The sequence below is a fragment of the Charadrius vociferus genome, unplaced genomic scaffold, assembly GCF_000708025.1.
Source record: "Charadrius vociferus isolate BGI_N301 unplaced genomic scaffold, ASM70802v2 scaffold317, whole genome shotgun sequence".
In the NCBI taxonomy this organism is placed as follows: domain Eukaryota; kingdom Metazoa; phylum Chordata; class Aves; order Charadriiformes; family Charadriidae; genus Charadrius; species Charadrius vociferus.
Genome location: NW_009649193.1, coordinates 322218 through 336520, shown reverse-complemented (window position 1 = coordinate 336520; position 14303 = coordinate 322218). Strand labels below are relative to the sequence as shown.

The following is a 14303-nucleotide window of genomic DNA, read 5'->3' as shown; positions in this document are numbered from 1 at the left end:
CACATGGAGGGAAATTAGCAGGACCACATGAGAGTGTGCATTTCTAGAGATGTGAGTCCATCACCCATCCTGCTTGACGAGGGATGTGCAATTAGTTCATTTGTGTATCAGTCTGTGTTATTTTACTGCTTAATAGGAACTGGACATAGACACCACCATTCAGCAGAGGACTTAACTAGTCCATTACAGTTGGAGATTGTGCTGTGCTTTCCTTCCAGAAAACAGGGAGATGGTAACCATATGGGATTCACAAGGTCCAGGAGCACTGTTTCTGTGATTCAGAGCAATTGTTCATTTCACTAGCCTGGCACTAGACCACACTTCCTTCTTTCAAAGGTCTTACAGGGATGCTCTTTCATCTTAGGGAAGGGTGTAGGACTGCAGGAGGAGTCACCAAGCAAAATCATCTACTATCTCATTTCCTTCCATCAGTTCGATGTCTTTCCTCAATTGCTACAGAGCTGCTTTCCCTCTAAACCCCCCATACATTCTTCTGCACTGTGGTAATTTAAAGTACTTTCTTAAAGGACTTTCCCTTTTCTCTATTCAGGCAGATGCTTTAAATCTATAATCTCCATGATAATGCAAGGATGGTGCAAGTGATTATAAATATCTCTTGGACTTGTGTTGTTCGTTAGCGTTCATCTGTTTGCTTCTATTCAAAAGAAAAAAAAGAAAACAAATCAGAAATCACTTGAAAGGTGCACATGCAGGTGGTGCACACGGCAGCAGACTAAGCCAGACACCTTCTTCCTGGAAACCTGGGTTTCAGGGACAGAGTGGGTGAAACAACAGAGATTTTTATGACCTTGGCCAAATTATTTTCTGCCTCTACGTAATCATTCTTGGGTAGTAAACTTCCTTTTGAGCAATTAAATCTGTCTGTCTTTGTTTAGGTTGATGGCGTAGGGACTGCCTCTTACTGTGGACATGTGTGTCATCTAAATAAGAGAGCACTTGGTTTCAGCATATTTGTATCTTTTCTGAGTTATATTCTTCAGATGATTGATAGCTCTTAGTTTCCCAAATGTTTTCAACCATTTGTGGTGCCTTATTACACTGGCATGTACGAGCTACAAGCTTTTATGTCAGAGGGTATTTGTAGAACTGAATAGGTATGGAGACTTCGAAGAGGTGACAACCAAAACCTAGTAAGAATAACTTGAACACTGATGTTATATAGAGAGAACCTTAAATGAAGAACTAGGGTGTTTCCTAGCTAGAAAGGGGAACCCTCTTAAAAAAATTCAGAGGAGGAGTTTATTTTTCTTAACTCCCACAAGACTTCTATCAACAACTTACCAAGGTTTTGGTGCTAACAAGATGAAAAACCTGGTATATTCCTTATGCCCTTGCTTTGCCATTAATTGGAGGCTTTGTAGTGACTTCAGAGGGTTAGAGTGATGTCAGAGTGACTTCAAGCGATTTAACAAACCTTCTCAGCAAAATGTTCTGATGGATCCCACCATTTCACAATAACTGTATCATGCAGTGCTTTGCTAGCAGCATCGGTTGGTGTTGTGCCAGGCAGGAATTTATGGAATTTGTAATTTTGTGCTCTAGTCAGCTTGATATGCAGTGTATCTGGGAAATGTGTGCCTTTCCATGAACTGTACCTTCCCCATCCCCTGCTCCGAGATAAAAACAAGTTTAATTAGCTCCTTTTTCAGTGAATGTGTTGTGTACCCTTGTATATTGTATATAATGTGCTTCAAAGTATTATCAGTGAAGAGTAATTCACAGCCTTTCTGGAAAGACAGTAGACAAAGATATCTATCCTGTCAGCTGGAATTTTGTCCTCAATCGCTGAAATATATAAATATATGTTTGCAAGTGACAAAGATGGAACTTGTCCTATTACACTCAGCAGCCACGGAGAAATTGTACTCTCTGTAACAGTTGTGTACAGATGTGAAGGCTTATCTGTACTTCTGTAATGATGAAGTGGTTGACTCCCTCTGACGCAGGGGACTTAGCTCCCCAGATGTTTTCACTGCGTGTGTGTTAATTCAGTTCCAGGCTTCAGTCTAAACTGAACCAAGTAATTCCCTTTGTATGGAAATCGTAGAATGGGACAGGGGATAGAGAATACCAATATCCATACCCTGCAGACAGTGTGGACGTAAACCAGTTGTATCATTCAGCTTGGGAACCAACACCCATTCCCTGGTGTAAATGATTAAGGCAATAGTGACCATATAATCGTTATCTGACTGCTCTAGCTGCTAGGATAAATGGTGTATAAAACAACAGGCGCATATATCTAAAGTTGACAATAGCACAGTTAAAAGAATAACTATCTTAACACCACCAGTATTGATTCACTTAAACCGCTGCTCCAGAGCAAAAGCTTTAATGCACACTATGTCCTCTGCTTGAAAATGGAGTAACTATATTTTGCTTTCATATTGAGGTTATTCTTTCCACTGATGTTTCAGATTAGCACAACCCAGTGAGGACCACAAATATTTCCATGTCTGGTTCCCCTTCCTTCTCAGATCAGTTGAGGCTGTACTTGCTAGTTTACATGTGAGTCCAAAAGAATATGTTATGAATGGCTGTGTCCACACTTGTTCACGCATGTCCATGCAAAAATGTGCACACATTCTTCAAGAAATCAGTCAAACCTTCACTGCAAAGCGCATGCTTAAGGTTTAGAGGTAAGGAGGAACCATGACTTGAAACAGGCAGGCGTCATTTTGCCATTGCTCATCACGAGCCAGGCTATTTGCAGTTTTCAAGTTAATCAGTGCTTTATTTGCAACCGATCGCCGTCAAAGGAGAGGCGATAATAATACTGGATAAGCTGAGAAAACCAAAACAGTATTTGAAGGGAGAAATGTCTCTCTAAATGTGGACAAGTGGCATGAGAGCCTTTGAAAAATCATGTAAAGCAAACTATTGCCCATCCAGCAGGATGTTTAAATTCTAAACTCTTCAGGCTGTTATTATGACATTGCCAGGAATTAACGTGCAGTTCTGCTTTTTGGGAGGCAGAGAGAGACACACACCAGGGAACCTGTGGACTTTCCACAGTCAGATCTGCAGCCAGGTCCTCGTTACCCACAGTAGAAGGAGACGAGGGGCAATCCCCACATGGTGACAGGCATTTCTGAAGGCCAAGAACCTCTTCAACGCCAATGTCCCTCCATTCCTTCGTTCTACACAGGGTCCCACTGGGAAAGGAGCTGGCGTGGCATTGACATTGCCTCCACCATGCTTTTGGCAAGCTAGCTTCCTGAAGGGTGGGAAGGGGTGAGTTTTGAACCTCTTTGGGTCTTTTTCTTTCCAGCTTGCCCTCCACTTTTGTGGCCGATGGGATGCAGACTCCAGCTGGCCTGCTGGCCACCAGCCGCGAGATGGCGATAACGTCACGATAGAAGAAGGCCGGACGGTGCTGCTGGGGACCACCACCGCCAACCTCAACCTGCTGCATCTCAAAGGTCTGCAGAATGGGGGTTTGGGGGGGTGGGGGATCAGTGCTCTTGTTCTTCTAGGGCTGGAGTTTTTCATGGCTGTGATCTCTTCATCCCTTGACCAGCTCCTGGGTCGAAGGAGACACCTGGCCAGGCAGGCTGAGTCTACTCTCGGTAGATAGAACAGGACGGTGGTGGGGGACGGGGGAAGCGTTTAATTATTATGTATGCAGAAAGCATCGTTTATGCTGTTTGAGGCATAATGACAATATGAGTAGAGAGGCTTTTTTTTTCTTTTTCTTTCCCCCAGCTACTGAAAGCGCTGCTATCCTAAGTGGCGTTCGGTGATAATGGCAGTGCTGATAACAATAATCAACTCTGTTTTGTTTGGCATCTTTGAGGCAAGCGTGTTGCAAAAGCCTTTACAAAATTAATGATGTTACAGAATTACAGGCCACAGCCACAGCTACCGAACGTAATAAATAATCCAAGATCCTAGAGCACGGCTGGTGGAGAGTAAATAACCGAGCACAACTACGGGGGGAAGCACTGGGTTTGCAGGGTTCACGTATCCTGGGGTAGACTTGGTGTGACCGTCAGGACGCGTATGTCTGTGGGTGTCAAAGTAAGAATTAAAATTACTTGTCATTCGGTGCCAGAAATATTCCTCCCTGGAAATTAGGCCCTGCTTGTGAAAACTGTTGTGCATATGCCTGGTATTACGTGAATGAGTTGTTCTGGTGAAACTGTTTGCTCAAAGTTAAGCCTACGTGTATAAGCCTCTGCTGATTTCAGAGGACGCTGATTTTCAGCTCCATTTGGAGCTCAAAAAACCAGAAAGAAGAGATTTTATATGTTTAAGGACCTGGATTTGCTTTGCTGGTAAAAATCATTTTATATTAAAAGGATGTTAAAGGTACTGTTTTTTCATTGAGATGATGATGAAAAACATCTATCTGACAATTATATTTTAATCTGACTTTGCACACTCATTATATAAAGAAAAAAATCTGTGAAGGTTTATCCCTATTGTGAGAACATTTCCAAAAAACATTGAACTTGCCCAGTCTGGGTTCAGACATTTTCAAGAATTGCTACACCAGGCATGATTCTTGTGTGTTTTGTTTTTTCTTTTTAAAAAGGTAAGAATTTGAGATTAAAAAAATGTGAAACACTTTAATACAATTTTCTTCCCTGTCTTCCCCAGTGAAAATCCTAAAACTGGGTGATGCAAGATTCTGCTTAACCCCAGTGTGATTATGACATACAGCAGAGGAGTTAGGTCAGAGCCCCAGACTTCTGAGTCTTTTGGCTGCAAATTTGGATGAGGATTTTGGGGCTCAGCCTCTGACTTTGTGAAGAATCGGGGCACAATATTGCAGCAGAAATCCTTTAAACTTTGGACCTATTCAGAGGCACATTTGATCTATGAGTCAGCACTCATGAAGCAAACAGAGGTCTGATTGAATTTAGTGAAGTCTGGAGCAGTATCTTTATGGCTTCGGCTCATCTGACATTCAAATAATTTCTCCCCTTTATCACATTTTCCAAGAAGCTTGGTTTATAATGTAGATTCGGTCAGGAAAGCAGCATTAAATACTCCAGATGTTATTATTTTCTGCATTGCTATATGCCAAATATAGGGACCAAAGGTTTCAGAAGCAGAAACCTACACGGTAATTGTTTGGCTGAGCTTCATCTTTGCTGAAGTTTCCTTGTTGCATCTACCCCCACTTACATGGGTGCTGCTACCTGTTTAGCCTGGGTTAGATCTGGAGTCAAGACACATTGATATCTACTCTGATACGAGACTGAGATTTATCTTTTCTAACCTTACCTCTCTTTAAGTTGTCCAGCTCAGGGGAGTTGTTTGGGTTCCTGTATTGACAGGGAAACACAGACCGCCAAAGACATGTTCATCTTAGGTATTGTAGGTACCCATCTTAAGACGAATCGCAGTTAGGTGATGCTCTTAGAGTAGCAACTGCTGAGTCTGTGAGCACGTCAAATAATCGACAACTTTTCCCAGCTACAAGATGGGCACAACAAGCCCCTAAGCTGCAGGCAGGTGTAGAGATGGGCTTCGACTGACACATCGCATTCCTATTCGACCTGGAGAGTTTTTCTTCGTCGGAGCTGAAGAATGGGATTAAACTGTAGTTCTGCTCCCTTTGGTTTTCGTGACTCAGCATCAGGCTGGCTGTGCATTCACAGGCTGGAAATATAACAGGCTTTACGGATGAAAAATACCCTGTAATGCTACTGAGTCCACTCCTCTGCGAAGACACAGTATTGCCTATTTTCTGGTTCTGTACGCAACAAACGCAACACATGTTTACAGGCCTATTTCTTGACATTCGTTTTTTTAGGACACCAGGAGGATTTTGAATACTGCCTCTATGGTGTCTCCTTATGGTGATTTCAACATTGTAGAAATTGTGTAAAGAGTATTATAACAAGGAGGTCAGATAAATATGCGACCTTAAAGTGACCCTGCTTTGGCTGTATTAACATATAGCCAAATACATATAACGGTTCTGGTAGTGACCAGACCGTCTGGATAGAAGATCTGGAGACCAAAGCAATACAGAAATAGGATTAGGCAGCTGGGTCCTGCTCGCTGCCATGAGGGCTCAGCAGTTTCTACTTCCCCTTCAACGAGCAGAGCACGAACACGTGGTTATCGGCAGTGGAAAGTTTAATAGCCAGACTGTGAAACCGCTCAGACAATACTGATTGGAGAAGAGATACAAGATAGACAGATTGTAGATAACTCTGTAAATTCAGCAGATTGCAGTTATTTTTGTAATCCCAACATCAGAAGTATGGAAATATTTATGATAACCCAGGACAGATGGAAATTTCCTTTGCGCAGAGCTTCCACTGGAGTAACTCCTTTGTGTTTGATGGCTCCATACCCCAGATGTGTGCTATTGCCTTTGTCTGAATTTATATTGCTGTGTAGAACAGCCCCTAGAGAGGTCTGGAGACCAAAAACCTTCCTGTTCTTTTGGGAGTACCTTGGGGATGGATGTTGGAGTGATGTGGCTGGTGTACCCTGGTGGGGTTGAAGATCCCAGGTGTTTAACTGACCAATTACCTTTGCAATGGCAACCTTGAGGTGGCCACCCTTGCAGGCATAAGGGAGAAGATTGATCTGGCCCTTACTCTAGAAAAGCCCTAAATCACTTGTCACACCTCTTCCTCTCACTTGTAGGCATTGCAGCCTCTTGGCGGTCCTGCTGAAACCAGTGTGCCAGTTCCCTCTTCCACGGTCACACTCCAGGTTGAAGGTCCGACACACTTCATCTACCTCTAAAAACTGTGCACCCAGTTTCCAAACTACCACAGCTAATATGGGCGCTTCCCCCTTCCCCCCACCCTCAAACTATGAGCTCCCAGGAAAAGAAAAAAAGAGAAAAAAGAAAACTGTCAAACCCCAAAGATACTCATGACATTGTCAGTTATTATCTGATTTTGAAGCCATGTCCAAAAAGCAATGTTTATCCACCAATATTTTGGATCTCTTGTAATCCACGCTCAGATCGGGCTGTGGCTAGAAGAGATCCTACGAGTAGGTCTAGGGAGGAGAGAAATTCAAATATTGATTTTGCTTGGCTTTTCCCTAGGCTTTGATGCTATTAGCAAAGAGCATCAAACATTAGCTGATACACCTGCATAAATAGTCATCAAATAACCAGTGCTTCAGTCGCTGCTGATAAAGACCGGGTTTGAATTCACTGAAAAAAGGAAAAAGCTTCTCGTGTTTTCCTGTCTATGGCATCAACCAGTCCTTAAACCCGGTTTAAAATCCCTTCTCAGCAGGCACGGTTGGAAACTGCTTGTGTTGCGGTGTTTTCTGTGCCATTTTGCTCAGCCCATTTGGGATGTGCATCGTGATGCTTTTTGCAGGCAGTTTCTAGTTCATATTTTCTTTTTTTAATCAGGCAGAGACATTACAATTAAAATACCGTAAAAGCGATTCTGGCAGTATTGCAATAAGCATGTTTTTTAATTAAAGAAAGAACATGGGATGTACAAATAGTACCAGCTAATGGGAAATTTCATCCAATGCATTTTTTAATTGAGATTTAAAAGGAAGAAAAGTCAACCCTATTTTTCCCTGTCGCTGTGTGATATTTTCTTGCATTTTTACAGTGAGGTGTATCAAGTCTGAAACAATTACAGTGTCAGAGCCTTAAAGTCTCAGCTGTTTTCATGGAAAAAATGAAAGGCATCAGTTCTTTAATTTGTTAGTATGTTCTTTTTCGCTGGAATTCAATGCTATTCAGCAGAGTACAACTCGCAGAACTGGACATTCCTGGAGACAGGGTTTTACGGTCCCAAATCTGTAACAATTTGATGTTTTTTTCATTTCTTTCCCCAATTGGTTCATGTTTGGGTATGGGCTGCAGGTTTCTCTTTCTCATCCTGTGTAGGATGGGCTTACAGCATATGCATTAGGCTCCTGAGGCTCTCGCTTGCCAATTAAATTGATTTTCCACAACTTTGGCAGCTCTTGAGACTCCTCTGGGGTGTTGCAGGATGAGCAGATTGGTGGAAGCTAATCCCAGCCGAGGTCCCTCACAGGGACCAGGCTGAAACCCGAGGCAGCACCATGCCCTTCCTGTCGTGGAAGGAGGAGACGCGGCCCTTTCAGGGAAGTAGATCCTGCCTCTAACCATGGGGTGGAAGGATCCGCTGAGTCTGTCTCCACCTGTCCTGGACACTAATCAGGCTCTCATTGCAGCAGCAGCTTCATACCGTTAGTAGATCTGTCCTCACACACTGTTATGCAGTACAAAAATACAGTCGTTGCGACCTGTGCAGGCTGGGAACTGAGGCTGAGGTCTTCTTAAGGTTTTTAAATGCAAATAAATACCTTGAAAGGCATAAGTTTGTGTCACGAGCCCAGAACTACGGAGGATGTGTACTGTGCAATCGGATTGCATGTGAGTTTCTTAAGTTTTGAAGTATCCCCTCTTCCTCTGGTGGCTTGACAGACCATGCATTTGTTGTAGGACCAGGCTGTCACTAAGACCAAGGTCCAACCCACTGTGCTAGACACCAGGAGAGCCACCCTACCTGTGATATCTTTAAATTCAAATGGCAGAAATCAGCTTGAAATTAGATAACTGTGGGTGGAAGGGTATAGCAAATAGAAACACCCTAATGGTCACCCAGGCAGGCTCTAGGTGAGGAGAAACATAATCCTGCTCCCTAAAACAGTGCTTCTGTGCTTTCCCACTGCCCTTCTTCCTTCCTGAGGGTGAAGCACCTAACATGCATGCCCATTACCTCTAGACTTGAAATAATATCTCAAGGATCTATTTTTTCCTCACACGTCTCTGTGTCATGTTTACCCTGTTGCCTTCATGAGGCTCATCTGGAAGCTTCCTTCATTAGATGCTAGATGATGGGATCTGATACCTGCTGTCAAAGACACCTAGGAATATCCACAGCTCTTTCCCACCAGGTTAGCTCTCCTCTTGCAAATGCATCAAAAGTGTTGCTAAGTGTCTTGGAGGCCACCTAAGAGCTGAAGGAGTAGAAGGTCTTCTTTGAAAGTAACATACCTACAGCAGTGTCCCCTTGGCTGTTGGTTTGAATTGCCTTTGCCTGGTTCCTCTGCTCTACAGGAAGAGCCTGACCGTCTTACAAGGGAGAACCTGCCATCTGAACAGATGGCTGCGAGCGCAGCAAGCCAGAAAACACAGGCTTGTCGGGCTTGGGAGAGAGTTTCTGTCTGAGAATACTCAAGCAGCTGTTGGTTCCTCACCCAGGGACAGATTAAGGCCTCCGTCCAACAGAATGCTGGAATACAAGCTTAACTTTTTAGCATGTTAGTGATGTCCTGGTGGAAATACACAGGCATTTGGATTCACAGCTAGTTTGGGACATGTACCTCTATAATATGAACGCGGAGGAACATATGCGGCGAGGTGGAGAATGAGTTTAGGACTCTTGGTTCAGGCAGCCTTTGGGATGGAGCCAATACAACAAACTTCTATTCTCCTTTGCATCTTACTCGGCTGTGGTCCAGCTCGCAATCAACTTTTATGGCTCATCCGAATGTCATGTGAGCATGGCAACAGGGTGCAGGCGACAGGTCCATGAAATAACCAATTGTTCTTATTTAAGGCTCATAAATTCTCTATTCCTCTTCCTGCACACAGGAGGATCTTTGTATTTTGGTTGGGTTTCTTCCCCCCCCCCCTCTCCCCCTCCCCCTGCTTGGAGGCCCCACCAGGCATATCCTTGGAGCCAGAGAATAAGGAATAAGGGGGCTGCCAGCACACTGCAGCCTTGTTGTGCAGAATCAGTTGTTCCAGCAAAGATGTTCCAAATCTGGCAGTTGCCTCCTGCTGTTTGCCACTCAGGGATGCTTGCCAGGAATATAACTTCTGAGCTTAAGTCTGTCTCATGGGGGATTCTGTGGCTTTGTCATGTGAAACACCAAGTGAGAGGAACCGGTAAGAGCAAGCTAAAGGCTGTGGGAATATTAGTTATACATGGCCTTGGCGTGCCCACAGCACAACCAGAGCAGATCTTTCCTGCACGGTGATGGGAAGGAGCAGTCCAGTTGAGGAGATGACCTTTCAGTTTGTAAACCCTCTTCCACGCAGAGGAGATTTGCAGTTATTTGAGGGGCTATGACATAGTAGTGACACATAAGACAATTCTTCTCTTGGTACTGTCCTATTATTGATTTTAAAAAAAAAATACCTGAGACTATCCAACACCTTTCCTGGAGTTTGCTTGCTTTAACACTTCATTTAGCTTTACATAAAGAAGTAGAATTAAATCTGGTGACAGGCACTTTTATCCTACCTCCCTAATGAGCTGTTCTTTAAAAAATAATAAGTTATTTCTCACGGTGGTCTTATATCGACAGAGAATCCTAAAGCGTGACCTCAAAAGGTGATAATAAAAAAGTCCTCCATGTAAAATGCGCACTTTGGAATGGGGACTTTGCTTCCCTCTGAGTTCGAGAAATCTCTAGAACGCTCTAAGTCACAACCTAAATGAGAAATATCAACATCTCTTTTATGCGTTATGAGAACACTTATGGTAGAAGGATTTCTTAAAATTAAGTTTTTGAGAAGGGATATAAGTTGCTGTGTCTGAGAGTGTGAATCTTCATGACAGAGGCAAGGAGAAACGTCCCTCAGCAGTTTTCACAAGCCTCTACTCCATCGTTATTTGTTCTTTTTTTCAGAAGTGCGCGATGTAGCCTCTTTCCATACCCGGGCTGTGCCATTGCATGAGCCTCTCTGGGACTCCTGACAAAGTGAAGTGTCAATACATTATCTTTCCAATTCCTTTCCTTTTGAGTGCACCCTCCACCATTTCCTGAGGACTTCAGAAGACAAATTTCTTTTCACAAAACCAGTTCTGCCAATGGTATGATGGTGCTGTGGTTATTCACACAGCAGATTGCAAACACCCAGGCTCCCCCTATTATCAGGTCTGCTTTCCTTAATATTCCCTTTTTTCTTTTTTTCATCATTAGGTCTGGCTATTTCTCCCCTCCTGTGGGACAGAGGGAGTTGCCTTCAGTTCAGTTTTTCTCTCTTTCTTTTCTTCTTTTTTTTTTTTTTTTTTTTTTTTTTTTTGTAAAGACAGAGAAAGAAAGATTTCTTTTCTAAGCAGAGAGGTGGAGGCTAATTGCTGGGTTAATTGAGAAGAATGGTGCTTCTGATGTTCTCACAAAGTATCAAATAGCCTCAACATATTTCTTCCCCCTCTCCCTCACTCCACCTAAAGAGACCCATTGAATTCGCACATTACTGTACAGAAGTGATTATGGGTTTAATTGTATTTATTTTGTTTGGTGGGGAGGCCATCATAACAGTAGTTGATTGATTTTTATAAAATCACCCTCAAGGTCATATGTAGGACTTTGCTTTCCTGTGCAGCCATAACAAACAATTTGAGGGTCACAGCCAAAGGCTCCGTTGAGCAATATTCTTGCTTTCTGCTTTCAGAGAAGAGGTCAAGTGCAATAAAAGAAGGAAGCATAACTTTTATTTTCTTTTAAAAAAAGGGGAAGACAATCTTGTAAAGCAGCAGCTGTATATTTATTCTGACCCAATGAAAAACACAGAGATACAGATTGCTGAGGGTTAGAGGGACAATATGCAGTTTTTTTGACATAAGTATTTGTAAGTTTGGCTAGGATTTTTTTATTTTTTTTACACTTAGACTTGGTAAATGGTTAAATGGATCCCTGCTAATGCTTTCTTTTCTTTCCTGCTTTTTTTTTTTTCTTCTTTTTTTTTTTTTTCCCTTCAGCAGTTGAACTTTTCTTTTTACTCTTTCTTTTCTCCCTGGAAGACTTAGTGCCTTTGGGCTTTGTTCTGGGAGGAGTTCAGAAGCTTTGCAAATAGCCAGGGGACAACGGCATTACGGGTGTGACCGTGAGTGCAGCTGATATATCTGTTTCTTATGATTACATGTCAGGTCTGACTGCTGCTTCTACGGGAAAGTCTCACATACAACAAATGCCTTTTGGTGGATGTGATCTTGCAAATCTTTGCACCAATTGTGCTTGGGTTGCCCTCACACTTTGGGACAGAGAAACCCAAGCACCAGGGAAAAACCCTCACCTGGAAGTCCAATTATTATTATCTGTACACATCCAAATATTCACCCAGGGAGGGAATACCTTGCTTCTATGTAGGATTTCCTCCAGGAAGGGTCAAACCCGCAGGCCAGGCATCACACAGCCAGTACCCGCACGCTCGATGGTACTGAAACAGGTCGGGACTATTGCATATGCTTATAGAGCAGTCACCAGCATCCAATTGCCAAGCTTGCCTGACACCTGGGTGTCCACAAAAGATACAGAAAATATTTGAATCAACAGAGGGAAAGATTGTTCAGGACAACTGACTTGAAGTTAGCCTATTACTGAGGAACAGGGGATTTTAATATTTTGTTGAAATTTTGTATGGACAAAATGTGGCTGAAACTTGGGAAAACTTTTGAGGCTGTTGTTTGAGGCAGAACTATGATTTTACAATCAAAAGATAGGACAACTTTGGCTACCAGACTTCCTGGTTCATTGGTACAGCATAGCAGCAATTAGAATACTCATTAAAAATTGCATGAAGAGAGTGGAAACAGAAATTACTATATTTCAGTGGGAACAGAGCATAGGAAGTCAATAAAGACCTTGGGGAAGATGTCTTTTTTTTTTTTTTTAATGCTAGGAATAAAATAAATCGCAGTGATTTATAGTTCCATTTCTAGATTGTGGTGATAAAATTATTAACACTGCTGCTATAAGGCAAATGTATTTAATAAATATTTCTGTTCTCAGTATGGGAAGGAACAGGGTGGTAAATTATATCACAAGAGGAAGATGGACCAGCAGTCCATTTATTACTGAAGAATGTTAATATAATGAAGATGTTAAATAATATCTTTCAGGAAAACACATTCTCAAATCAACAGATCCAGTCTCATTCAAGAGCTTTAAAACTGCTTGTAGAGGCATTCTGTGGCCCACAAATATTCATTTCCAAGTACACAGGAAATTACAGAGGGCTGTAGAAGTTCTGATCTTGTGTCAGTGCCCAGACAGGTAAAGGAAAAAATATTGGCTGCTTAGTCTGATATCAACCACAGGTCAAAAGAGAAAACTGTATGAGGTTAATGTTACAGTTGATTGAATCCATAAAGGACAAACTACAGGAGTTAATGAATGACATGATAGAAATTTAATGGAAAAAAAGACGGCAAACTTTAGTTCATTTGCCAAGAAACTTACAAGGTTGTCTGATAAATTTAATTCTGTTAAACGTGTGATAGCATGATGACTAACTGAAGATCACCTGCCCGGCTCTCATGGCAGCTAGCAGACATAAAATGTACTAAGTCAAAAAGTAACTTGTTAGCAGGAAACCATGTTCATGCCTGCTTTGATACCACTGCACAACACGGATGGTCTGAAAGTAATTGGAGAATCACCACTGGTCACATTTTGTGAATGCCATTCAAACCAAATGCAGATTTACAGAGCTGAGAAGACAGCTGGGCAGGCAGGAATTGGAAACAAAAGTCCCCACAACAAGGGACTTGGGCAGATAAAGCCATGATCATGAAAAGGATCAGAAGTGAGTGTGGCCCAATTGATCTCCCAGCGTAATGAAGAGGCAAAAGGAGGTAGTACAGTTTTTTACTGTGAAAAGCAAGAGACAGAGTGTAGGGATAAGGTAGTTTTGCCTCTATGGGCAACATCAAGAACAATAAAGGAGCAGATGAATTAGGAGGTCTGGCTTTCCAGCCTCAAAAGGAGCACTGGGTTGTGGGAGAGGATGCACTGCTTCACGAATCAGAGATGATTCCTTGCAGGGAGAGTCTTAAAAACCTTATTAACCAGTCTGAATGAGGGCTGAGATTTGATTTTACCTGTAAGTACTTTCACAGCAAACAGTGTTCTCTACACCTCTCTGCGGTGCAGTGCAGGAGAGTACAAAGAGAACCGCTGTCTGAAAGCTCATCCTTGACAAGTTATGATTGGAAATAAAGCAGAAATTGTGAACGGTAAGAGAGATTAACTGTTGGAAAAGATGATCATAGAGAATGGCAGAGTGATGTCCCCAAGTCACTTAATTGATTGTCTGCCTTTCTGGAGGGTATGCAGCAAACACAGGCGACTTGACTTCCTCCAGTTCTTCGACAGCATGTTGTGCACAGACCATCAGGTGATATGATCTAATGGTCCCTTCAGTCTGCAAATTAATGCCATTTTGAGTGTTATTCCAATTCCAGCATAGCGCGTTTTGTATTAAGAACATTTCATTTTTCTAGAAGTCTCAGATGTATCTCAGAATAACGGTCAGATATCTTCTGTTGTTTTGCATGAAACAACCTGAAATT

The 14303-nt window shown here is 42.5% G+C and overlaps 1 protein-coding gene across 1 annotated transcript in view; it reads left to right on the top strand.

The window, feature by feature from the left end:
• The window catches only part of PKHD1 (polycystic kidney and hepatic disease 1 (autosomal recessive)), a 272152-nt gene that overhangs the window by 85197 nt on the left and 172652 nt on the right, over positions 1-14303 (top strand). The window contains exon 35 of the mRNA XM_009888974.1: positions 3293-3443. Coding sequence (XP_009887276.1) covers positions 3293-3443 — 151 coding nt within the window. The remainder of the gene's footprint in view (positions 1-3292; positions 3444-14303) is intronic.